Below are 27,727 nucleotides of genomic sequence, written 5' to 3'. Positions count from 1 at the left end.
CGTCGTAGGCGGAGATCAGCAGAGGCAGCAACGAGGTGACTTCACGTGAAAGCGGCTGTAAGCAAACACTCTGGGCTCCGAAGAGGTAGTTTGATAAGTTTTTGAACGTTTTCGGTCCGACACGGAGAAGATAATCTCTCTCCGGGACGTCACGCTGTTTGCACGGGTGTCCGGTTTCCTCACGGTGAGGAATTGCGATGCCCTCTGACTTTATCTCCCTTTTCAGCGGGGACCTCGACCTGAATTCTCCCAGAACACTGTACTCCAAACGTAAGAACTGGTATTTCATCTTTTCTACTATTAACTCACAGTGTGTTTGTGTTTACTAGCTCCTGTTCACGTGTGTGTGTGGTGACTTTCAGCCCGCTCAGTGTCATTCATCTATTTCTGTCACTAACTCATGGTAATTAATCCGGGAAAGTTTTAATCCACATTTCCGCGCATGTTCTCCGGTGTCTTTCGGGTTGTGTCGGTTCCGCTGAGCAGGCTGAAGTGGACTTTAAGCCCTCACCGAGCCCCGAGCAGAACAGTTTATTTCCCCCTGGCAAAGGAAAAGCAGTGCTGTTCATTTTGTGTTCTGTGTCTCGTTTCTTTCTGCCCCCCTCGCCCCCTCAGGGCAGCCAGCAGAGCTTCAGCGTCCCAGCAGGGGGCGCTAGTCACGACTCCAGCATGAACGATGTTGTCAGTAGAATAAATGCTTTTATTAATTTTGTCCTGAGTGGTTTTGGTAAAAATTTGACAAATAAGCTAAACTTGATTTATTTTATTTTTTTCATTTCTTTCACTTACAATTTGTAATAATTATCGAAATTCCAAATGAGTCGTTATAATATGGTAACTACAGCGGATTATTATTATTCAGCCTTAGCTCATCGTGTTCCTTTTAACCACTTCTTTCCTTTATTTAAATAACAGCAGTAAAAAGTCCAAACACTGTGCTCTTCTGCATAGGAAAGTGAAAGTACAGTTCAGGGGAAAATGTAATAGGAGCTGTTAAAGTGTGCAGACTAGCCTTCCTGTCAGCCTCCTTCTTTTTATTATTTTTCAGTAAACAAAATTAAACTGAATAACAGTTGAACAGGTTTGTGTTTGCAGACCCGATGTGCCGTATTTACACCCAACAAGACGAGTGTTTGATAGTTTGACAGGGTCAGAATACTACTATGGGTTTGATTGGCTGGTCAAACTCAAAATCAGGTCCTCTGATTGGCCAGACCGAAGTTATTAGATATCCAATTTTGGGGACTTATTGTGGAAAACTGCAAAACAATTTCTGATGTCAACCAGTTGACTTTTGGTGACTGACTGATTGACTTTTTCCTCTTTTGACAAATCAGAATGAGTCAACCAGTTGACTTTTGGTGACTGACTGATTGACTTTTTCCTCTTTTGACAAATCAGAATGAATCACAGGTGTGAGGCATCATACCTACAAACTGTATTATGCTTTTTGTTCTCAAATATTGGCAAACATTCTACGTATCTGCACCTTCAAACACGAGGCTTCATACATGCGTAGTTCCACATGTATGTCTCTGGTACTCCAAACATTCACATATTTGCAATTGTGCTTTTTGAGGCATACATGTTTGCATATATACAAATCCAGATGCACCCATGTCCAAATGAGAGCCGCAACACGGCTGCCTTTGTTATTCCATATTCCATTATCTTATCGAACAATCTTCTTGTTTGTATTTGAATTGATTCATATTTGCACTCTGTTTAAGTTCTTTGTCGTTACTTTTTTTGCAGTTTGTTTTTATTGAAGCAGACATTGTACATGACATTGTGTAACAGGTGTAGGATATTTTGGAGATCATTTTTTATATAGAAAAAGGGGAAAGAGGAGAGAGAGCGATGAGAAGAAAGGGAAGTTGTGTTATCCCTACTATTGTTGTTGAACTTACATAGACCCTGAGGTAGACTGGAGTTGCAATGATGTCATAGGGTACATACAGAACTTACAGGATGATGTCAAACAGCAATATAGGCTAGTACATATTGCATCATAGGTTGTGATAGAGAGAGAGAGAGAGAGGTGGGGGAGAAACAGAGAGAGAAAAAAAAAAGAACCAGGGATTTCCAATGTTGGAGCAGGCGTCGTCTGGCAAGCAAAGAGGTGAACATGATGATTTCCTTTTGGGGGGTGTTAAAACGGTGTAGGTCATACGGAGTACCGAAGATGGCAATATAAGGGGAGGGTTGAACTTGCATTCCCAATATGGTGGACAGTATGTTGAAGTAAAGGAGCCTGGGGCAAAGAAAAAATAAGTAAATCTAAATAAATCCATAAATTGTTCCAAATCTGACAAAGACCCTCAAAGATAGGCTGTAAATAAATAGTAATGTGCTAAACAAACTTATCCTGTATTATATATAAAGATCATAGTGTACTTGATTACTAGGCCACTTGTTTTTGTATTCAAATAAGCAGCAGGAAGTTGAGTAAGACCAAGAGCACAATAAGAATCCAGTCTCATTATTCTCAGTCTTGTTGACTCATCTTCATCATGTACTACAATGTCTTCAAAAAAACGATTTCATTAAGATTTCATCCACCCAAATTTGACTTCACCCCTGCGACGTTTCCTGCTCTGACACACTTCCACTGGTTTACAGTAAACAAGGTAGTCGACCTGTGAAAACGTCTCAGCTTGTTCCAGTGGGATCCTTTTCTTCAGTGGATTATTTGGTTTTGCTGCGCTACTTATCAGGACATGGAATGGAGATGCAGTGCAAGTTATACACACTCGGCTATTCGAGTATGGCCGACTTACTGGCCGACTTACTGGCCGAGAGTATGGCCGACTTACTTTGACTTACTGGGTGTCATAAAACATATTTGCTGCAGCTTAACATCAAAGGCTGAGCCCGTAGACTTCCCGTCACTCTTAAAGCCGGGTTAGCAATTGTGAAAGCACAGATCTCCACATAGTTTAAGTTTTTCTTATTGACACCCCTTTATGTGCGGTCAATCATTAACCTCCTGGCTGCTCTGTGTGTAAACCTGGGATTAAATAGCACTCTATTAATATTGACTCTGCTGTGTTAAGCAAACTCGCCGGCATGTGCCTAAAAATACTTGATTGCCTTGAAAGCTTGTTGATACTGTATGTGATGATGAAAGGAAAATGCCATAGAGTGAAAACAGACACCGAACTTATCAGATAGATCAGAACCAATCTGCAAAATGAGTTTATTTAGACATAGATATACATTAACATATCAGTAGAGGGACTCATGGATCTGCAGTATAGCAGCACCAGTGGGAGTCAGTATAGGACCACTCCACCCAGTGACTTTGCCATATAATGAGATTTAATGATGTTTTCCAGTAGTTTAAGAAGGTTGTAATGTCTCCGTTTAGTTTCACGTCATCCTCCATCCTCAGTGGACTTTTTATGGACCAACTCCTGCACTGTAACTGTGATTGCGACAGAAACAAGTGGCATTTTACAACCGGAGATAAAGGCACACAGTACGTAAGCAGGGCCTGTTATTGGGCGTGTGCTCTGGTTGCGTCCATTTATGGGGATTTCAATCTAAATATGGTGTTGGTTTCGAATTCCTGACTTAGTGTGAGTGGAATAAAAGTGGAATAAAACGTCATCATCTACAGATCTGCTAGTGTCCTGGCTAGTAGATGTGTTATCTTGGTTTCATTGTCCCGCTTCATGAACTCGGTGTCATATTAAAACTAAAATAATAAAGTGTGGCAACATAGCAACACTAACATAAGTGCTGTGAGTTAACTTAAATAACTCTCAGGGGTTAATGGTTAACACTAACCAAACCTCAGTAAGAAGACTAATCAGCCCTGGGTCAAAATATCACCTCCACTATTTACTGCACACTTGTGACTTTGTTTTGGCCCGAGCCAATCTATGCTCGAGTGGTTTAACCTGTCGAAGACCGACTCTGATACCGACATAGCACGATCCTCATTTGTCCTCTTTCGTTTAGCGATGTGCGTTTGTGTATTATATTGGAGGTCTTATCGGTGGGTCTGACCCAGATCTTTTGCTCACCTTGCTCTAGATTTGCATCCATAAAAGCTGCTGTCATACTCCTGTGACACTGCAGTAAATATTTTGCTTTGCTCACAAAAGCCAGTGCTAGCAGTTGTTTGATCTGTTGCCTGAATGCAACAGCCTGCTGTAACACAAGTGTTTAGCCTATACACATTAGCTCTCTCAACATACCGATTGACGAATGCCAAAATGACCTCATCTTGATATCCTTCACTTCCATTGCTCTTTTTGAAAGCTTTATTACATCTTTTGAGTGTTAGAAGAACATTTTGTTGTACTAGAAGTAATGGAGTGTCTATGATGATCCAGTACGTCAGCAGAGACAAACTTCTCTTGATGGTACCGATTCCAGATGTTCGTCTTAGATGACAGGAGTTGTTCTGTCCAGGAGAATCTGTTTCCCTAGTGTCAACTTTATACGTAAACACAATGGATTTAGTGATCTTTCTTTTCAATCAATGGACTTTTCAGCATTATACACACGTTGGTGCCAACAGTGAAACTGAAATAGAATGAAAAAGAATAAATCAAAGAGAAAAATGAGATAACAGTAGTATATATATTTTTCGTGGCTCTTTTCTTTCCCTCAGCAGCCATCAATGCATTTTTCGAGGTGAATGTTGCTCACTGTCACCCAGAGGAGCTACAAAGGACAAACAAAGCAGAACAGGATGTTCTCCTGCCATGAGGTTAATGTGCTGTACATTTGCCAGATGATACTTTCAGCAGCTTTTCAATCCATCTATTCCATTCCATCCCATATGCCACTTCCATTTTTGAATGTAGATCTGTGCTTAGACTCATTCACACATTTGACCACCATGGAGGAGTGTTCATGGAAGAAGCTCTGGCATTTTATGGAGTTGTTGTGAAAATAGTGAAGATTTCTGTTTTTCTGGACTATTCCCTAAATAATCATTATTCAAATAAATTGAATTAGGCCTTGGGACCAAAGATGAACACCAACAACCGCATGTTAACGTCCAGACAGGTGTGGGGAGGACGGATGTCTGTTGCTTTCACTCTGCTTCCAATCAACTGGTGGATGATTTCACAGTCCGTAGTGAAAAGCCCAAAGCGGCTGTGAGTTCTCACATCTCCACCCCTCATGTTTCTATCCAACGTTGGATACACACGAACAAAGACATCAAATATTAAGATGGCAAATGTTGGCTGGCAGGAGTCTTTCCACTGGCAGATAAGAAGCTGTGGTTTAGGTGTCAGGATAAGCTCAGGACTTAGCTGATACATACTGCAGCTCCAGAGGGACATGACTCCTTATTCAGACTCCATTCTGTCCCACTACCCCCCTCAGAGCTTTGACACCTGAGTCATCTCCGTAAGTCTTTACAGTCTGAGACTGTCTGAGTCAGATCAGGTTTTTATGTCCTGGATGATTTGAGTCCCTGCTTCATGTCGGTGCACTAAAGGGGCTGAACGTGTCTTTGTTGACTCTGCTCCTGCTGGCGTTACTCTTAACCCACGGCATTCCACAGTTACCTCACAGAGATTTGATTTCAAGATCTTCAGAAATGCTGAGCATCTTTACCATAAAGGAGAAAACATTCCAACATTGTGCCATGTGATGCTTGTGTTGTCTCAATATCCTGTGTTTCTCTTCTTTTTATGAGTCATCGGTTGCTTCCCATGCAGACTGGTATGGGTGCATTCAATAGCAGCATCGGCTCGTCCAATCCCCCCCTAACATCCTGTCATTGTGTTTTTTTTTCTGTCTGTCTTCATGAAAGTGCCATTTGAGTTGTTTGGATACGGAGCAAGCACGAGACGACGTTAAGTTCAGAGCTGGGAGAAAGGATGACAGATTATTGTATGACCGGAATTTTCTCAGTTGACATGCCACCATCCTGTGAAATCCCATAGCGTGTGTGTGTGTGTGTGTGCACGTGTGTGTGTGTGTGTGTGTGTGTGTGTGTGCTGATCCATACTTTTCTCCTATTCTGAATCCTGACAAATAATCTTGACCTTCTGTGGACATAGATGTATGTAAAAGTAATATATAAGTAAGTATTGTGTAACTGGGCCTCAGTTAATGTATAGGTTACGGCACAACACATGGTGGTTGGAGCAGAAATAAGACATTCACTCACTTTCTCTCCTTTTTCTGGAACATTCAAGAGATAATCAGAGACCTTTCTGTCACTGTCAACATTGCAGATCATCATTTAATCCACACACAGACACACTAGTTCAGGCCCCACTCTCATTCCTCTGTATCTGCCTCCAGTGCAGCAATGCTGACATTTTGGAAATGCTACGTTGTTGGCTACAATCCCCACATAATGTACAGTGTTGTTTGCTGCAGTCCCCACAGGATCCATGTGTGAGCTCCTACATCTTGACCAGCCGGACTGAAAAGCATCCATGCAGCTTATTGGCTCGCTGGATTGACAGCACTTGGACCCCCCAGGCTCTAGACAATCCAATACTACACAGAAAAGGCTGCACATATAGCAGACTGCACTTCCTATGACTAATTGTTACTGGTTTGGGGGGGCTGAATATTCGAATACTTGGAAACTCCACCATCCTTGAATCCTTAGAATGGATCTCAAGGTCAATCTGCTCTTGAGGTCACTCCACATTAATGATTATTTGTCATTCACACTTGAGTAATGAACGCATGTATTTTATGAAGCTTTTAGCTCCAGGATACATTATAGGTAATCCTTTAAACCCGTTCCAGCTTATCTTGCCGTCATTGAGCTAAACACCAAAGGTCAGATCTGCTGTTCGGCCCCTGACCTTGGCATGACACCCGTGAAGACGTCTGCTGTGCTTCCATCGCAGTCCAGCTGTAGAACTTTAAACTGACATTATCCTGATTCAATGTTATTCAATCCTTTGTAGTATTATTATAGATTAGTGAGATTCCCATTGTTAATTTGTGCTTCTGTGTTATTTTCATGTTGCTTGAGCTGTAGTCACTCCAGCTCCAACCAGACCTCATGGAGATTCATTAAAAATCATGCTAAGCACACAGCCTCATGCCGAGTCAGCAGGGCAGAGTGTTGTGTTACTATCTGAGTGTGTTGACACGTAATACCGCTTGTTTTGGTGTTTAAAGACACTACTTGGAGTCCTAGCACAAGGGGGAAAGGAGCTCAGTGACATTAGAACATGTATGACATCAAATGAAAACATGCCATTTCACTTAACTGCCTAATCAACTGAGTGCTCTTACTGATACCGTATCTATTGAATGTGTTTAAATGTGTAAATATTGTGGTTGCATGATGCCACTTACCCTACATGGTATTCCACAGCTTCTCTCTGCACATTTTAAACCGTATGATCAGACGTTGTAGTAGTTGTGGTATGAGTGCATTTGGTCAGTATTTGTCATATGAGCTCTGTCTCTTGCCTCTTATGCAACACAGGAGTTTTTGATGATTTGGCAGAGCGTCATCAGCACAGCTCATGGAGTCGGACTCCCACTGAGCAAGCAGGCCTCAACCTGCTCCAAAGGAAATTTGGCTCTCGAGCTTCAACTTCAAGCTTCTCCTTAGTTTTATTTGATGACAGTGCTAATTTGGGCCGGAGCAGCACCAGCAGGACGTCTGCCTGCGCCTCCTTCAGTCACAATAATGAGGGGCTGTTTGGAGAGAGATGGCATGGAACCAAAGATGCGAACTTACAGACACGCTATGCTTCATCCAAAGTGCCGATCAGGGCGCCAGATCACATCTGAAAGCAGGGGAAGGTATTAGCTCGCTAGCTTTTCCATACAAGCTAATTTAGATGAAGAATGCAAATCTGTGAAGGCGAGCTTCCATTTGTATACGAAGTATTAAGTATGTGAAAGAAGACCCTGCCCCAAAAATGACTGCAGCTTTTTATAAACATTATTAACTTGTAGCTAAATAATATTAGCATAGCATAGCACTAGTGGTAGCTGGGTGTGAACCACTTTCCCTCTCAGGCTGTGGTGGTTTGTCTTAACTACTCACTAGACATTCTGAGTCCTTTATTAGATTGTGCACCAAATCCTCTTAAGTAATTAAACACACTGACGGTGTCGACAGTCTGGCTCGGGGATATTTGTTGAAGGACAAATTGTCATACTGTAAATCTGGGCACCTGACCTTTTAAATGAGAATATAGGGGTGGAAAACAATATGTGTGTGTTCAAAGGGCCATGCTGGGGTTTTGGCTTTGGGTCAGACTTGAGCAGACCTGCTGGTTCTGCTGCCTTTGGATTCTGGAGACCTGTGGATTATTTAGTATTACATTTCTAGGAATACTTAGAGTATCTCAACAAAACGGGCCTGCCGGGTGTGTGCGTTGGAACTCTGAAGTCATTTTAAAACCTGTTCCCTCTGCTCCACTGCTCATGTGCAGTGTCTTGGAGCTGTACTTCTTCTGTACACGTGTGACACATTTGTAGCTGACACATTTGTACCGGATAATGAAGGCATGTGGAATGACGTGGAACATGTTCATTTATATGTTAAAACTACTTTTTTGCACCACAATCACATCAAAATTGTCATAAATCATTTGTGAATCGATTTGCTCAACCATGTAAACAGACAAAAGTGCAAAAAGCATCCTCATGCATTTAATCCTTCATTAGATGGCAGAAAGATACAGATAGAATGGGAGTATGGTGTGCATGTCAACATACTATGTGTATACAAAACATGCGTCTCATCAGGCGGTGGAGTACATACATATACACAGGTTCATACTTATGTACTGTATGTTTACACAGGTACATACATATATACTGTATGTTTACACAGGTACACACACATATATACTGTATGTTTACACAGGTACACACACATATATACTGCATGTTAACACAGGTACTCACATATAAACTGTATGTTAACACAGGTACACACATATAAACTGTATGTTAACACAGGTACTCACATATAAACTGTATGTTAACACAGGTACACACATATAAACTGTATGTTAACACAGGTACTCACATATAAACTGTATGTTAACACAGGTACACACATATAAACTGTATGTTAACACAGGTACTCACATATAAACTGTATGTTAACACAGGTACTCACATATAAACTGTATGTTAACACAGGTACTTACATATAAACTGTATGTTTACACAGGTTCAGAGAGACTGATTTGTACTGTATAGTAGTATTTTATCCTGCTCGTGTAAGGCTGACATGTGACAGTTTAATAGTCTGAACCTGTGGTGTTGCCACTTGGCAGCTTGGTGATGTCACCCGGCTGGTGAGTTCATGGGTGTTGCGTTGCTCCAACCTCTTCCTGTTGCCTCACCGTGCCTGTTGTGTTGTTCTCGGATCAGTGAGGAAACAGGCAGTTTAGGACTTGCTCATCACCAGATTGCCAAACAATAGCTAATTTCTTGTGCAGCCTTACACACAGCGCCCATGCATTCCAGCGTGTGTTTGTAAGCCTGGCATGTTTGGCATGTGAGCGTGTATGTGTGTTTTGTCATTACTAAATAGTTTGAATTCCATGGCTTTCTCTGGTCTCCCTTTCATGTAGAGCGAAGTGTCTTCCTACTATAAATCAAAGTTCAACAGTGACAGTACAGTAGACTTGTAGAGCCGCATTCTCAGCTCGTTCTGCTCATAGCCAGGTTGGTTCTTAAAACTCAGTATTGATGTTAGATAAGCCCAGTCATCCATTCTTTAGACGTTCCTTGTTGTTGGAAGCTTTAGGCCCTCCTGACGGCTTGGTGGGCTGTTTTGTGCGGGTGTTTGCTGAGGGCAGGTCATGTAAACTGATGCCTGGAGGTCGTTCCTGGTCACTCCCGGGTTAGATGGACTGTAAGGTCCACATGCCACAAACCCTGAGCCTTCGGTCACACACATGACCGTGTGGAGCTCGAGCCAAAGCGGGTCTGACTTTCACTTTCCAGTAAACGATGACTAGATTGAAAAACCAGCTACATTTGGAAGCTGTGATTGCAACACTCTTGTCCCTAGAAGAACAAACATCTGTGTCTTTTAAGAGTCAAAGTGTAATATGAGCCACGACAGAAAAATGCTACCTGGGAGCATCGCAACACACGATTGAGTTTAGATTTCACCAAAGTGCTTTGTCCTGCAGGACTGTGGTAACTTTGTACTAATTGTTGCTTCATGGTCTGCAATAACAAGGCCCAGTGCAGTGACAGTAAAGTTAATAAAATGTCTGCTCTGGTTCCACTTAACTACTGTGTAAGTACTTCCACGGAAGCCCTTCTCTTTCAACTCGCTTAGTTACTGAAAGTGTTGCTGCAGTGACTGCTTCATATTGAAGTTGTATCTGACACATATCCCACCAGTGACTGATATTCATGTGGGGATTTGTGTTTGCTAGAAATTGAATATTCACACAGCTTCAATACTACAGAAATGTTGCAAGATACACTTAATATGAAAGGAAACAAGTCATGCTCCATCACTCCTGCATGACTCACTGATGAGTGTTTGATCGATCATGTGGCTCCATATTAACTTTACTTTGTCATATTAATTAGCACTGGACTCTGTTACATTTAAAAAACACTTTCTAGAATTTGCTCTTCCCCAGTGTTGCATTGGTTGATGAGTGACACTTCATCAGCATCAGATAATGCAGCTTTATTTCCTCCTTTTTGCCACATTATCCCAGCAGAGACGCAAACGCACAAAGACTTGCCTCCCTGCTGCTCTGGGTTGCTATGGTGTCGCTGACTCGCTGGCAGCCTTCATGTAGGCTTGGCTGTAAACATTTCAGGGTTGTTGTACGTAGATCGCTGCAGGTAAAAGCCCTTCCTGTGTTTTTCTCTTTCCTGGAATAATCATCCAGTGTACTGAGAGAGTTTGTATTCCAGTTTGCTTCTGCCTTTATGCAACTTTTCCTGCACTAACTTGGCAAAGCTAAAAAGTGAAGTTTTTTCTGCTTGACGGGCTTCACGGTGACAATGCCTCTAACCTGTTGAGCAAGTAGAAGTATAGAAAAGGGTCTGCGAGCACTGTAAACAAAACAGAGAGAGGGAGGTGGGTGAAGAGGTGCGGGGGGACGGGGGGGGGGGGAGATAAATCAGTCACTCAGCCAAAAAGCAGCGCCACGCCCCAGGTGCCAGGGCTAGTAAGAGCAAGCAGCAGGAATGTGAGAGAAATGAATGGGAGTAAGTCCAACCATTCACATGGTGAGTGCTTTCCTTTTCAGCTCTGCACTACTTACCATTAACACAAAGTATGAAGAGGGTTTAAAGAGAGGAGCTCCAGAAACATCTAATGATGCCAGAGAGGTGATGAGCTTGGCCGCTTTTCAATTGTGTCGATTGTAATATTGATTTAGGCTTTGAGTCGACTTGATCTGAACTAACCGCACGAGTGCAGTGTCTGTCAGTGTGAATGCTGTCATGGTGACCAGGGGACAGAAAATGAAAGGCATTCCTCAGAGGTCAGCTAGCTGCAAAAATATGACTACAAGTCTGTTCAAACCCAAACACCACGTGGTGTGTGTGTGTGTGTGTGTGGGGGGCAGTGCTTTTAATTTCCCTGCTCACAAAGTTAGCCAGTTTTATATTCCCACGTGGGAGATTTGGACAGTGTTTTGTCGCAGGGAAATAAAGAATTGCCCTCAGTCAGCTTCTAAGGAGCAGCATAGGACTTTTCACCCTTGGTCCTGGGACTGTGGAAACACTTTGAACAGGCCAGCCAGTGATTCAGGACCACTGCTCTGAGAGAAGAGTACATATTTTCTGTCTGTGTGGTTGGCAATCTGTTTACTGGAAGGCTCACTGTGCGCACATGTTCCTGCATGTGCAGCCAGTCAGTTCGCCCAGAGAAGACTGTAGACTTTAAGCGTAGATGCAGGGACAGAGAGTGATTTTTGTGGGGATGGGGGCAGAAGAGTGTGTGGTTGTGTGTGTATTTGTGTGGGTGTGTGTGCACATGAGTGCATGTGCACGTTTCTTTGGCGAACTAAGTAAATAGCCAACAAAACCACACTAGAGCCCCTGTGTGTCGCTGTGTGTGTGTTTGGTTCAGGAGGAGGTAGAGGAGTTTGCTGAGTCCAGATTTAAGCTTCCTTTCTGGGAAGCAGCGATCCCAGCTCGGCCCCAAACTTCACTGCAAGAGACTGGAGGGCTTTGGGAATGGAGAGACATGGGCTCATCTCAGTGTGTCCCAGGTTGGTCTATTGTACACTGCGAGTGGTAACAATGGGAGGGTTAAGTATCTGATACACACACACAACCCTGGGACTCAGCTGCAAGTAATTAAAGCTGGCAGTTTGCAGAGAAGAGAGTCAGGCAACTGTAATGACCGCTTAAGTTCGTACCATAATATTTGGATGATGAATCGGGCTGCTAGTAAAAGTGTTGTCATGCTGTTGACCCAAGCCCCCCCCCCTCTCCCGCCTTCTCCTGTAGGCTGAGGGGAGGCGCCAAGTAGAAAGAGCACAGCTTTGTATGAGCCTGTTCACTACTTAGTAATGAGATATAGTGTTGATTTGGTGCGCCAGAGTTTTGGCTCTGACCTCCATAGTGTTCAGTGATACATTCTAATAGACTGTAGTTGTGTCCTCCCCAAGGTGCATCTGTGTAAACTTCAACTACATGACTGTGGTACAGCAGGTATGTGTTGTACCAAAGCAGATAATCCAAAGAGTATAAATGGTCCATTTAAATTGAGGAAAAAGATCGACAGAATCGTCCTTAACAACATTAAGCTTCTTTTGTTTTCCAGGCTTTGTTACCAAAGTAAATGCATGCATTTTGCATTTGTACATGGTGTTGGCACTGTGTTTGCCTGCAGTAATGAAGTAGCACAGTGTTTTGCATGTGGACTGCAGCTTCGTCCCAGTGCGTCCCGGTGCTGCTGGAGGTGAATTGGAATAGAGAAACCTTTGTAATGAAAGATAATAATAATAATAAAGATTGAAATCAAAGGAAAAATGCAGAACTTCATTTGCTTTTAATTTCACTTTTATAATCTTATTTACTTTAAACCCTTTCCATCTGTACCATAATTGCAGCACCGTGCCGTTTTAATGTTCGACCTCTGCAACAACTTTGTCGCTAAGCTATTTCTGACACACAGACTTGTTTCTAATTTTACCAGGTGCCGAAGTGCTGAAAGGCATCAGTATGTCGCCTCATTATTCATGACACTCGTCTGCAGCGGAGCAGTTGATTGAAACCAGTGTGATAGAGCAGGAATAGAATGCAAATTCAATTAAAAAAAGACAGAGATCGGTCGACCTGATTGTTCTGCTATGATCCCAACATTACGTGTTTCTGATAACTTCTGATCATGGCTCAGGTGCAGCATCTCTCTGAGCACATCTCTAATTTCAGCTGTATCCACTTTTATTCCAACAGATTTGGTTCATGACCCTCTTTCCAGAGAGCTGCAGTTGTCATCCGTCACTCAGCAGAAACCAACAGCCATGAGTCAAAAGAGTGGTGGAGAGGCGGGCGCCCCCGCTTCAGCTGCTGCAGCGTCAGGTAGGACCCTGCTCCTCCAGCTCCCAGCTCAGGCCAATGTAACAGTGATCGCTCTGTACCTGTAGGCAGAGGTCTTCTCTGACCCACAACAACCCCAGGAAACACCCACCACAACCTGACAGGCTTAAATTAACAGGATAATATGTAGGAAGGCCTGCACTGACTAGTTCCACTCCTCAGTAAAGAACGCCTTCATTCCTCCCTGCAGTCCACATGATCTCTGTGTCACCTCAGCTTGTCCTCATTCTCCCCTCTGGTGATTACACCATGTGATCAGAGCAGATAGGGAGTCCACCTGTATCCTCTCAGTATAAGACTAAGTGACAGCCTCAGGGACTAGAGTGGACCCGTGGAGACCTCTGCCTGTCGGTACTGAGCTGCATACAGCAGCAAAGCCTCATATTGCCATATTGAGTCACTCGCTCACACGCCTCCCTGTATTCTTCTGCCATCCAGTTGATGGAGGCAGCATGCCCAGTGTCCCTCTCACTCCCTGGCCATGTGCCCCAGCTCCTCCCAAATGACTTTGACCCTTTTGTGCCATTAAAAGTATGAAAGATGACCTCCACATGCTCCATAGTGGTTCTAATGTATCTGCTTCCTTCGTGGCTCTTAGGGAACTAAAACCAAAGGTTCAAGATGACCGAAAAGGGCAAGAAGGGTCAAAGGGTCAAAGCATGTTTTCCTATAAACATATACTTCACTGAAGAATGCTGGATGTGTGTTTCTATCACTGCGTTTACATGCACACTATACTAATTGTCAGGAACACCAGAGTGAGGAAAGTCCAGCGTTAGTATGAAGGCGTCATGCTCCAACTATCATGTCTGAAGAAAGTGATTTATCCTTGCATAATAAAAATAAAAGTGCAACGCAAATATCAAAACACAAGTAAACCAATCAAAACATTGACATTTTTTTTTTTTGATTTTTAAATTATGCTCTTAGATGCAAATCCAGTGAATTGATCATTTCCATATTTTGCAGACATCAAAGTTGTGATCATTTCTGTGCCTCTTCCTCTACCCGACTGTGTTCTGCCAACTAATGAGTCAACAAACAAGTCCCACTGTCAGCAGCAGTCTCACTATCTTCCCAATCTGCCACTTCACTTGATGTTCAGCTCGTTGTAACGATCCAAAAGCTTCTCTCATGTCAGCATGCTGGAACATTAAGGAGAGAACATGAGCCACACGTCAATCTGACACACTAAATACACTGTTATTCTCTTCTTTGATTTGAATCAATTCTTCTGTTCAGCTCTTATTGCTCATCCGCTGTCTCGTTTTTATTCCAGGAAGTTCCCTCTGAAGCAGGGAGTGTCTGCATATAAAATGGTCTGCAGTTCTCTGCTTCATAGGTCAGAAGCTTGTTTATTTTGTCTCTGTGGCTACGTTCAGTCCCAACTAAATGATCTGAACCTTTTACAGCAAAACCCCAATTGGCATGCATCATCTCACGTGCTTCACTGATCTGAGATTAGGTCATTGTTTAGAAAGTTGAAGGCAGTGACATTCTAACATTATGGATAGAGTCACTCTGTACTCTGACTTGTTTTTGAGTTGAACCTTAATCTACTTAAGTATTGAATAAGGGTTTACCTCAAATCCTTCATCATTAAAGGAGACTCTTCATCTCTTTGGCCCATCTTTAGTCACACCCATACTCATCTCACTCTGCATTATACATTCACAAACTCCTCAGACCTCATCAACATCACATAGATTCAGTTTAAGGGGATTTTTGATTGGATGAGCAATTACATTTTTAGCTGAAAACAAAAATAAGCAATCATTGACAAATTTTGCTGATTCAATGGGACTGCTAGCCAGCGCTGGCAGAGATACCTGTGTTTACTGTCCAATTGTTTGCACTGTAGATGCCAACGTGGTCTCCTCTTCTATGATGGGCGGCCCCTGCACTGGTTTCCCCACCAAGTCCAGCTCCAGCATGCATTCCACCTCTTCAGCCGGTGACCAGAACCCAGTTCACAGCAGCACCAACGTTGACCCTGAGAATCCCAGGGTGGTGGCAGACGATGCAGGGGGAGAAGAGGAGAACTGCAACTGCAGGAGTCCCAACTGCAAAGCTGGCAGTGAGACGGGAGGAAATGGATGCTCGGGAGGTGGAAGAGGAGGAATCCAGGAGGCTCAACAGCATCACCAGATGACCGCGTCCAAGCGCCGCACTATATTAAACATCTCTCCACCTCCACAAGATCTGTTTGACAATAGCCGCATGTCCTGCCAGGAAGAGGCCACCGTGGACTCTGAGCAGAGCAGCACCATTTGGATGGACGACTCGCTCTCCAACTTCAGTATAATCAGTTCTACCTCTTATAATGACAACACAGAGGTGCCACGCAAGTCCCGCAAGCGAACTCCCCGCCAGAGGCCTGGCCCTAAGTCTGCCCGCGCACAGGAAGCCAGCATGGATGTGTTTGATGCAGACAGTGCCAAAGGCCCTCACTTTGTCCTGTCACAGCTCTGCCCTGACAACAAGACAAAAGGAAGGTTTGTGTAACCTAAAGCTCCATTCAGTTTGAAATACTTAACAACTTCTAAAGCATTTGTTAGGTTCTTTAGGCAAGAACATGTCTATGTCGGATCTGATATGAAGGATCCGATTCCTTGTGATTCCTTGGGAAACAATCGGATCTGGGCCACTTCATACCTGCAGTCTGAGCTTAGCCTTCGTCACAACGATTACACAAGCACGGGGAATTGGGCATTCCAAATTAGGAAGGAAAGGAAAGGAGGAACATGCCCATGTCTAGCCCTTCTATGTCTCCTGAAGTCGACCCAGGAGGCTGCAGTTAAGTTCATTATGACATCACTAATGTAGGAGGTGGTGGGCTTCACTTAATAGAGGTAATTGACATAGAATAGATTTGATATTGTTTTGTTTGGAGTTTCACATTAATATCTGAAGCAGGTCATTTATCTTAGTGGTCTTTATCTCCGGGCCTCTGTGGATCGCTTCATGTGGCACTTAACCCTCTTATCAGAATAGATATTAGGAAATGACACGCTACACAACAGATGGAAATCTTAAGCAAATGGCCCTGGCTCTCAGTTTTTCACTGGAGAGAAGAAGAGTGGTTGGATCAGAGAGCGGGGCGGGGCAGGATACCGAAATACAAACAATGGTCAGCCACAGTGAATCACAGTGCCTCTCTCAAAGCCCAAGGATAAGCAGAGCAGATTAAATAAACAGATAAGTCTGAATGCTTTAAAAGCTGGAGATGGAAAATGCTCCGTCCATTAAGATTCCTCTAAGCTCTGCGGCTTGTTTTTTAATTTTGATGATAAATGGGCTGTTCAGAACCTAAACCTGCTGCCCTCTGTGCCAAGTCTGTTCATTCAAGGTGAGGTGAGGTTAGACTCACAGAATAAAAGTGGAGGAAGCCTGATCTGTTACACTAACGCACAAAACCGTCCTCTCTCAGTTCCGATGATGCGCCAACAACTAATCACAAAGGAGGAAAACTTTCAATGCAATACCCACAGAAGAGTGAGGGGAAGGAGCTGAAGATCCTCGTCCAGCCTGAGACCCAACACAGAGCCCGCTATCTGACTGAAGGGAGCAGAGGATCTGTGAAGGATCGCACTCAGCAGGGCTTCCCTACTGTAAAGGTAACTGATCAACCACTCAGACTGAGACTGATATGTAATTCTCTCTCTCTCTCTCTCTCTCTTACTGGAATAGGACTCGTGTTTTGCTTTGCTGAATTCTTTCATTAGTCATTTATTCTCGCCCACCTGTGGCTTCTATTGCACCCCTGCTCATCCCAGAAGCCGAGGTCCCTCTTTGAATAGCCTCTCCCAATGTTACTCCCTTTTCCTTATGTGTTTAGGTTCTTTGGAGTTTTCCCGTTGTCCTTGGAGAGTGTTTTGAGCCAGGAACAGTTTGGTGTATTGATCAAGTTCTTTTGTCTTTTCTGCACACACAGCTTGAGGGCGTGAATGAGCCTGTGGTGTTGCAAGTGTTTGTGGGGAACGATGCCGGCCGCGTCAAGCCTCACGGGTTTTACCAAGCGTGCAGGGTGACTGGACGCAACACCACAGCCTGCAAGGAGGTTGATGTTGAGGGCACGACAGTTATCGAGGTGCTTCTGGAACCAAGCACCAACATGATACTACCGTACGTACTCCAGTGTAAAATGTCATTTGTAAACATCTTCAGAAATCAGTTCTCAGACTTGTTTTCCTAACTGTGTGGTCACTATACAGGGTGGACTGTGTTGGGATCCTGAAGCTCCGCAACGCTGATGTGGAGGCTCGCATCGGTGTTGCCGGGTCAAAGAAGAAGAGCACGCGTGCCAGGCTCGTCTTCAGGGTCCACGCCCCCCGCCCTGATGGATCCATGCTCACACTGCAGACTACATCATCTCCAATACTGTGTAGTAAGCAGATCTTCTTTACGTGCGAATGGAATGTTCTGTGTTTCCGAGTTTATGGGTCAACTGACAGCCCAAGATAAGCTCTTAAGTTTCCTTCAATGAGGGTCTTGTGTCTGTAGTTGCATACAATCAATCAGGACACACGGGAGACAATGTACAAAGACCCATCAGATTCCAATGCTCTGTGGGCACAGGGCAGGGAGTGGTCAGTTTGATAAACAGGAAAGACTCTCACAGACAAGAAAACTCCTGTGCAAGTCGGTTTGAAAGAAATGTTTTGAGTCATTGAAGAAAGACGAGGAAAGTCAGAAACAATAGAAGTGTGAGGCGGTCAGAGCCAACATGCAATCCAGGGAAATATCTTTCCACAGCAGAAAATAGTAATCCCCCTGGCATTTGTGTGTCTGTGTGTGTGTGTGTGTTTGTGAAACGCGTGGGGAAGGTAGTGGTGAGAACAACAGATTGTACACAGCAGTATTTTCCATTACAAGGCAAGAGAGTAAGTAGTTCGAAAACATAAACAGTAATATAATTAAATACACGTTTATCTCTAATCAGCACAGCATCACACACTAAACTGACACAGTAACTGAAGGTCGGACACAAAGCTTCGGTTCAGGTGTGTCCCAGTCAACAGCCATGTTAACAAGCTGCAATGTATTAAGAACTTGCTGCAGTCTTCATGAGCAAAGTCTGAAACTCAAAGAATAAGCATTAATGAAATATCTGAACATAAAATGCATGACCTGTGTGTTTCCTCCTGGCTGTATGCAGCCCAGCCTGCAGGAGTGCCTGAGATCCTGAAGAAGTCCCTCCACAGTTGCTCCTGGAGAGGCGGAGAAGAAGTCTTCATCATCGGGAAGAACTTTCTCAAAGACACCAAAGTCATATTTCATGAAAATATTTCCGGTAAGAATCAGAGTCTGTTGCTGTTTGAGATTTATCCATTTGAACTTTTCCACACACGTTGGCATTCATCCTCCTCTCTGTGTTCCAGATGAGACATCCTGGAAAGCAGAGGCTGAAATCGACATGGAGCTTTTCCACCAGGTAAATTATGATTGCTCTTGTTTTGCTTCGAACCAAATCATCACTAATGAGCCGAGTGGATGATAGCAGCCACTTCAGATTTGTTTTGGGGATTTAGATGTAATCCTCTTTAATGGTTGCTGGTTCAAGTGTTTGAGTGGTCTCATCGTGTTCTGACTGAAATATGCTCATCCATATTGATTTCTAGCAGACAGGCCAGTGTAAACATTTACAAAAGCCAAGTAGAGGAAAGTTTATGTCAAATGTGTGTGTCATTACAAACGTTTGTGTGACCACTGATTACATCATCACTGGTCTGCAAATAATGGAAGAGATTCTTGGTTCTCAGTCCTTAGAGTCCTTCGCCTCTCTCTGTTCCCTTTGCCACACAAACACATTTGGCTCTTCCCTTGCCATCGATCACATTGTTTTGAATGAACTCTGTATTCATACGTGTGTGTTTTTCCCATATGACCGCCACCACAGAATCACTTGATAGTGAAGGTTCCCCCCTACCAGAATCAAGCCATCACCTCTGCAGTGTGTGTGGCAATCTACGTTGTGACGAATGCTGGAAGATCCCATGATGTTCAGTCCTTCAGCTACACTCCAGACTCAGGTTTGTTTGAACGAGAAATGCCTTTACAAAAACACAAGTTGCATGTTCTTGCCCAGCAACATGGAAGGAAGATGTCTTTCCTAATTCAGTCATTCCCTTTTCTTATATTACCATTAAGAATACTCATTATCCACATTTAACTCTCAGGAAAAGTCATTCAGTTTCCTTTTTCTTTAACCCACATCCATTTTGAAGCTGATAATGTTTTTCATTTCACAGTGAGCTTCTTTGCTCCTCATGTTATCCTGTGAATGTTTCTGTAGAATCTCTGTCTTTATTGTACAAACACAGTTATTTGCTGATGTGTTTGCTTTTGTAGCAAAAAGTGATGTTTCAGTAAAGAATGAGCCTCCTTCTCCAGTGAAGACTTGCTCTTTTGATGAACGTATTAAAGGTATTTTCCCATATGGTATTTTTACAAACAAACTTGATAGGAATGTTGTTTCAATACTACAATATCATGACTGGCTTAATTATGTGTTGGTTAAGTTGTGCTAATGTGGTTGATGTAACATTTGAGGGTTTAGCAGTGGAAATAACTAATCAAGTATTGAGACTTTGACACAAGCAAAGACAATTGAGATGTTTTGAACTGATTGGTGAAACAGTGAATACAAACTTAAAAGCAAAACAAAACAAACCGTTTTGACAATGAAGATGGATAAACTCTCTGCTCTACAGTTCTAGACGGTGCGTTGATGTTGCCTCTAGTAAAGAGAGAGGAAGTCACACCCATGGAGGTCTCCAGCAATCTGCAACCTTCAGGGGTATTTAAGGTGAGTCTCATTACAGTCAAGGTCCGACAGCAAAGTGATACAAAATAAAAAAGAGGGAGAGAGTTTAATTCAGTTCCATAACATTGACTTTGATGACTCAGTGGCTGGATGAACTGTTTTACATAATGCATCATCTAGGTCTGTTAATTGAAGTAAGCAGTCCAAACAGTGTCAGCCCTCTATCTGTTTACTGCCCTCATCATAAGCATAATGGGAAGTTTTGAGAGAATGTAAATCTACTGATTATAAATACAATTTCATGCAGTAAAGCTGTATGAGATAAAGCACATTGCAAACTGCTGCAGCAAATATGAAACAAACAATCTTCTCAATACGACAGACCAGGCAGTTGTGGAATAAACATCCATAATAAATGTAAGATTGAAAATGACTGCAAACACACAAGACAGCACAGCCTCCTCAAATGAAACAACACATTTGAGATGAATAAAACTTTCCTTTCACTGTTCTCACACTTCTTTTCACTCTTATTTCACGGTCCAGCAGACAGCAGATGTGGTTTGTCCAGCCCAACAGAGTGTAGACATGACATCCAGACCGTTCTCCAACAACCTGTCTCAGCCTGCAAGCGACTCTGACAAAGGCCAGGCTCCCGTCTTTACCAATCCAGAGGCACTGAGCTCCATCCAGAAGCATGACATTGTTGCCAGCAGCCCCTTCCCTGTGGCCTCAGACTCTTTGCTCCAGCAGAGCTCACAACAGTTCCTGATAAAGCCCCGAGATGTGCAGGAGAGGCAAGGCAGCAGTCCTGGAGCTGTAGGCAGTTTGTGTGTGGAACCCACATCACAACAACAGCCACTTCCCCTGTTCCCCCCAGATGAAGTGGCACAATTAGAGGAGGCAGTGAGGCAAATGAAGGCCAAAGGGTTCTGCAGCTCCATTGCCAAACAGCAGCAATGTCAGCAACACATCCAGCACCAACAACAGATTCAAAAACAACAGATTCAGCAGCAGCAACTCCAGCAGCAGCAGCAGCAGCAGCAGGTTTTAGAGAACCTACAACAGCAGCTGTTTGCGTCTCAGATTCAGATGCAGTGCAGCATGTTCCAGGATGCGTCCCAGGGTAAGAATGTGGAACAGCAGGCGTCATCACAAGGGGTGGTACCAAACCAGGGCACACTGTTCCAGCAGGCCCAGCAGCAGCAGCAGCAGAAACAGCAGCAGCAGCAGCAAGCCGCCCTCTTTCAACAAGCCAATGAACTCCTTTCTATTCAGACCAACTTCCTCCAGCAGACACCCTCACACACCTCCCCACCCATGTTCCACAATCCCAGTTCTCTGGCTGAAACACAGGATCCGCAGGGGGCTTTGTTTCATACCCAGAAACCCTCTCACACCCAGGAGCAGGTCCAGGCTGCTCTCTTCCAGAACACTATGACAGTTCTGAGCGGAACAAGTCTCTCTCCAGAACAACAGCCCTCAACCCCAGGTCTTTTCCTCTCCCAGAATTCCTTGCAGCCGCAGCTTGCAACCAGCAGCACTCAGCAGCAGCAGCAGCAGCTGGCATTTCTTAGTGCACTTCAAACCCCAGACCCTGAACCACAGTCAGTATTCCAAGCACAGACCCAGCTCCCCTCCATTCAGCAGGGAGCCCCAATGGAACAGCAGCAGCCTTCACAGCCTCCGCCCCACACACAGCCAACCCAGCAGGCCTCTCTGTTTCAGAACCTGTCCTCACACCCATCTGCAAACAGCCTTTCTCCAAGCCAGCAGCAGCAACAGCAGGCCGGCCTCCTGTTCCACAGCGGCCCCATGTCCTCCTCAGACCAGACCCCCGGCCTCCTCTTCAGTAGCCAGGGTCAGATGCCCCCCTTGACCAGCAACAGTTTAGTGTCGCAAGAGCCCCAAAATCCCTCCCTGCTCTTTTCCCAAGCCAGCATGGTTACTGTCAACCAACAGGATCGCTCTGAGCCCATGGCCTTAGGGAATCCTCCTGAACCCCGTCAGCAAGTCCTGTTTCAGGAGCAACAGCCCATGCATCTGGGCAGCACCTCAAACAGCCACCAAGAGCAGCCTGTGGGCCTCTTCATGCCTCAGTCTAACATGGCCTCCTTGCAGGGGGGACTGGCTGCTCAGGAGCTCGCCCAGACAGCCATGTTTGCCACACAGAACGGTGTGACAAACCTGCAGACCACCACCTCTTCCCCTGTGCAGCAGCCAGGGACTCTGTTTCAAACGGCTGTCAGTGGGACCATCAGCCAGCCCAACCAGCCTCAACAGCCCGGCCTCTTCCTTTTTGGCATTCAGAACGGTGAGAAATTACTAAGGTCAATGAGAGCAGTTGTTGTTGCATGTGTTCGTGTCATAAGTCTTCTGTCTTCACCCTTGCAGAATGCGGCCAGCTGATGAACACTCCTGGAACCACAGTGTCGGATCAGATCATAGCGATCAGCCAGTCGGGTCAGAACCAAAGAGAAAGTGAAGCACGAATCCAGTCCCTGCTCAGCCAGTCCCTGTCCCAGCCCGGGACGGTGCAGAACAGCATGGCTGCTCCTCAGAATATGGAGAAGATTGATGACCTGCTGCTGGTTAGTTTGCAGGAGCCGGGCGGCAGCTTAACTCGTTCATACTGAGCTGGATGAAGATTCAGACACATTTGTATTTATCGTTTCTTTTTTACTGATATTTTAAAGTATACATACAATCTTTGAAATGCTTGCTGTTGATAGTGACCTGCAGGTTAAGGTTCAGAATGCATCGTGAAGGTTGAAAGAGTCATTTAGATCTGAGTAGGAAAGGAAATGACTTGGTGGTCTTCTCATATCGTTACTGCAACTCAAGTTTAATTTCTGTCCTCATCTCAGCTGAAGATTCCTTCATGTCCCTCAGTCAGAGAAGCTCTACTTCCCTGGAATCTTACCGTTAGTCCTTTGTAGTGTCTCCAGGTTCCATAGTGAGTAGATTGTGGATGATCTGGCATTGCTATGTGTTGACGTGTTGTTGGAGGTAGAGAATGAACCAAAACAAAAGTGGAGCTCTGCCCGCTGTCCCTTCATGGGTGAAGCAACCAGAAATGTGGCATTTGGACCAATTACAGCCAGGGGGGGGAGAGGGGGGAGCAGAACTCTGGCTCCACCATAGTAAACACTAAAGTGTGTGAATCCCTGCATCTTGAGCCTTAAAAGATGTTTTTTTTTTTTTCTTTTTCCTAACATTTCACATTCATATGAAACATTAAATGTAAGTTTTATTTTCCTCAACAATACATAAATAGATTGAGGTGGAGCCAGACTGAGATGTATTTGCGGGTGCAGACATTGTTGCCAGTGGGCGGAGCTCACCCAGCCATGTGATGTTTGGACCAGGGCTGACCCGGTATCAAAGGTAGAATAGACGAAGTTCAGCTTTGTCCTGAATGTTCTAGTGCTTCTGAAGTATACGTGGAACTCAAGTGTGTGTCCAACCCAGAGGATCTGTGAATCGATGAAAAGTCGTCTCTTTAGTCGTTAATCTTTTGTGTAAAGCAGAATGTTCTTTAAAGGTAATGCTGGTGTGTTATTGTCTGTTTTCCCCGTTTCACCGCCCTCAGATTAGAGTCAGTTTGAGTTTTATTTCTTAAGAGGAGACTGTTTTAGATGTTTTAGAAGCTTGGTTGTAGAAATCCAACACACTGGGAGAAATTCTGAATATTTTGACTTTTTCATTCAGCACTTTACAATATTCTTTGTTGTGAGCAGTTACTCGTTGAGGGATCAGCTGCCTCTTCCTCGTTGTTTACAATGAAAGAGAAAAGGAAAGATGTATCTAGCTCACAGATCAGAAACAGTGGTCTGCCTTGTGTTAAACCACCAACACTTTGCATCAGCAGACATTCTATTAAACCTTTATACATTATTCAAACATTTAAATCAACTTGAAATCTGGACAAATTAGGGAAAGAATATAGATTTAGATTGAGAGTGCCTTCATATTCTATAACTTCAGTCACCATAAATCTAATTTGAATACATGAAAAGCTATAATAGAGAAAATAATATAATGCAGATATTTTTATTTTAGGGTTGAATAGTTGTTTTAGTGTAATATGCATGGCATGATAGTGCGTCAGGAACGCATCAAATAGTATTTTTACACCAGTTAAAAAGAGCCTTAACTCCAGTTTAGTCATTTGATGGATGTAGTGAAAAGCTCTTTGCTCTCATCTGTTTGTCTTTGGCTTCATGTGCGCTCTGGATGTCGCTTCAACCAAATGACTAAATGTAATATAAATGTTATTTTGTTGCAGGCATATGTTGACAAGCAGGAATAGAACCCTTTAAAAATAAACGCAGTGTTCAGGTTCTGTAGAATTCCTCCTCCGCCACCTCAGGACCAAAGTTTGTCTCTGAACATGTTTTGGATCGATCCTGATGACGGGCCAGTTTTATGGCTTACAAGTTTTTCTTTTCTTTTTTTTTTGACTTGCCATTTGACACCAAGGATGGATGGAGGGTTTTTGCTTTTTGCCTCATAGGATTCTATCTCATTGTTAGGCGTGATATCCTGCTGCCAAACAATTGTTTTCAGCAACATGTTTGTAAACAGAACACATGGTGTTTAGTTTGCGGTCTGTCTGTGTGCATAAAGAAGGGGCTGGTCTCTGATGATGACAAACGTGGCTTGATTGTTGTCTTTCTGCCTGTGTACAGTTTGTTAGAAATAATTCTAAACATGTTACATTTTATACACTTTAAAAACAGTAAACAGAATTTATGATGGAGATCACGTCAGCTCCATTCACTAATGTGATTGGTGGAGGAGAGCGCAGTGTGTGGATCAGTCTGAGGGACGCTGCTCCTGAAGGAAAGCTTACTTTGGAGAGAAGAGCTATCTGTGATGGGCTTTCTTCAACATGTGAACTAGAAGAACTTAATGTTGAATATTTATGATTTCTGTATTTGACCAGATTTACAAATACTTTAGCACATTTTTATGGATGTAGTGCCTGTACGTCTTTTCAGAGAACCCTTTCTAATTTATTTGTGTGTTATTAACTAAATTTTTTTGCAGTAATCTTACACCAGCAATGTGATTTGTCCCCTCGCCTGCTCTTACTGATGTCCAGTACACTGAATAACATGTACAGCGCAGTTACCCCTTTGTGATATGAGGATACTTAATGAATGTGTTACATGTTTGTTCAAAGCGCTGGCCCTGTACTTCCTGTAACCAAACATCAACAGTTTTTATTATTATCGAAATCAAAAATCCTTCAAAGTAGGACCAACAGATTTCTGTGTTTTTAATTTGAATATACTGTATGTGATTATACAGCATTGCTGTAAATATTTGTTGTTTTTTTGTTTTATAACACATGGGACTGGTTCTACCCTGAAATACTGTACTAAATATACTTAAATTAAAAAAATACCTTTTTGAATTACATTTACATTTTGGAATATTTATTCAAACAATTCACAAACCTAAAATTCCCCAATTCCAGCAATACAAGTTAATATTTTACCACTACCAGTTACTATACTAAACAAAAGTGACTAAAGCATTCATATTTTGACAAACAAGTCTTTAGATTTTAGTCTTGAGACCAGACATCTATTTTTCCGTAGCGGCCTGTTTAACTTAGCTCTTCACTGGCACTTCTGCGGTTAAGTAGCAGCTCTATAGTGAGAATGTTGTGAGCCATCCTGTTGTGAGTGCTTCGACATGCTCGACAGCAGCAGCGACCAGATTAATGTAGTGTATCCATTGCATTTATGTTGTATGGCATAAATGCAGACATTTTCTCTGAAACTGCTATGCAGCTAATATAAATGTAGTTTTTTAATGTATATTTTTCTATATAGCCTCTCCATTTTTCCACGTAAAGATTAGATATTCTATTATTTATGTTTGTGATGCTTTGAGCCCCACCTAAAATGATTTGGCCTCTGAAATTAAAAGCCCACACACAGTGTAAGAGCCGGAGAGATGATCTGGGTGACATTTCACAAAATCTAGAGATACAATTTAGTCACATTTAAATGTGACATCATTGCTGTAACTTTATTTTAATGACATCACTCTGTTTGTTGGATGGCATCACTATGGTATATTTAAGTAGCTTTAGAGTCTGATACTGTTGTAAGCAACATTGGGAGAAACACAGTTCTTTGACCGTACGTTTGACTTTATTTCATCTTTTTGTAATTAAACAATATTAAAGGAAAGTTACTTAGTCTCCTCATGCAGGCTTACCCAAGAAGAGACACATCTATGCTCCAGAGGACGCAAGAGGCGCTACTACACACAGGATGATGTCTTTTGTGAAACAGGGCTCAATATTTGTCAAATAATCTTTATGCTGTCTGTCTTTCAGTAGCAGTTTGATTGATGTCCAGGCACACTGTTCATTGGTGTAGTGGTTCCTGATCTCAGTGATGTTGCCATATGGTTATAACTTTGCCCAATCATCAGACTAGTAAAAGGAAACAAAGGACAGATGTTTCCTATTTTGGATTTTTGGATTTTTTTAACAGGAATCCCCTAAAACATATATTACTGTGATTTTAACCATTTGTTCCCCACCTTGTTCTGGATAGGATATTTGCATTGTGTCATCACACTAACATCTTTAAAGTCCCTTTACTCCAAACAAAAGTGAACCACTCTCTGCTAGTAAACAGCAGGGGGGAAATTGCCTTCATGTTTCTAACCAAGTGAACAACTCTGAAATATTACCCTTGTGGGGAAAATTGTATTAATATACATTCTATTTTTGGCTTTTGTTGGGACATTTATATTCTCTTGCAATTATATTTCTGCAACCCTGCTGCTATCTATATTAAAATATATCATGTTATACGTTTTTGCTTTCTGTACTTTTTGGTGTAAGCAACTGCACATTTCATTTAGACTTTAACGTATTAAAGTGGCTGTCAAAGGAAAGCGTGGATGTGATGGCTTTCAGTAGTGCTGCTCATGGGTGAGAAGGGAGATGTGATGAAACGTTAGATCTACAGTATATTATTACAAGTTCACTTAATAATTATTGTCCAAATGAATTTTGTTTTTAAATTGTACGGATAGATTTAGTCCCCAGAAGATTACTGCTGTTTATGTCACTATCAATTCAAGATTATGTTTTTGATAGCAATTGTCTCTGGGGATTAATCCAGTTTTGATGACCCCTATGACCTTTCTCTGAAACGATATACATTTGTAGAGGCCAACACACAGCTAACTTCAGAGGCACAAACGGTTTGAGGTCTGCCCAAATATTATATTGTCAATTTAAAACTGGTGTGAATATACACTATTAACTTATCCGTACACGCACTTCTCTGTTAATAAATATATTGTCTGAAAGAAAGGCAGATGTGGTCGCATACAGCGGCGCAAATACCTCTGTATTTTGGGGTCAGACGTCATTCGGTTTCCTCTTTTTCTAACGGTTCGCAAACACACCACGGACTT

At 43.0% G+C, this 27,727-nt stretch overlaps 1 protein-coding gene across 5 annotated transcripts; it reads left to right on the top strand.

The window, feature by feature from the left end:
• Window positions 1-11: 11 nt before the first annotated feature.
• nfat5b (nuclear factor of activated T cells 5b) lies at window positions 12-27,115 on the top strand. Of its 5 annotated transcripts, none has more exons than XM_076155548.1 (13): window positions 12-270; window positions 13,363-13,488; window positions 15,368-16,001; window positions 16,937-17,123; window positions 17,441-17,631; window positions 17,721-17,893; window positions 18,665-18,799; window positions 18,888-18,940; window positions 19,406-19,538; window positions 19,858-19,932; window positions 20,220-20,314; window positions 20,822-22,586; window positions 22,667-27,115. In XM_076155548.1, the coding sequence occupies exons 1-13, from the start codon at window positions 198-200 to the stop codon at window positions 22,906-22,908; spliced, it is 3,882 nt and encodes a 1,293-aa protein (XP_076011663.1). In that variant the 5' UTR covers window positions 12-197; the 3' UTR covers window positions 22,909-27,115. The 5 variants fall into 5 exon arrangements, with proteins under 5 accessions (XP_076011663.1, XP_076011661.1, XP_076011665.1 ...); XM_076155546.1 differs by having other exon boundaries at window positions 20,819-22,586; XM_076155549.1 differs by lacking the exon at window positions 12-270 and adding an exon at window positions 11,110-11,181 and having other exon boundaries at window positions 20,819-22,586.
• The last annotated feature ends 612 nt before the right edge of the window (window positions 27,116-27,727 follow it).

Source organism: Genypterus blacodes, unplaced genomic scaffold, assembly GCF_046128005.1.
Source record: "Genypterus blacodes isolate CSIRO-AG114 ecotype Tasmania unplaced genomic scaffold, CSIRO-AGI_Gbla_v1 ptg000067l_1, whole genome shotgun sequence".
In the NCBI taxonomy this organism is placed as follows: domain Eukaryota; kingdom Metazoa; phylum Chordata; class Actinopteri; order Ophidiiformes; family Ophidiidae; genus Genypterus; species Genypterus blacodes.
This window is presented reverse-complemented; position numbering and strand designations above follow the sequence as displayed.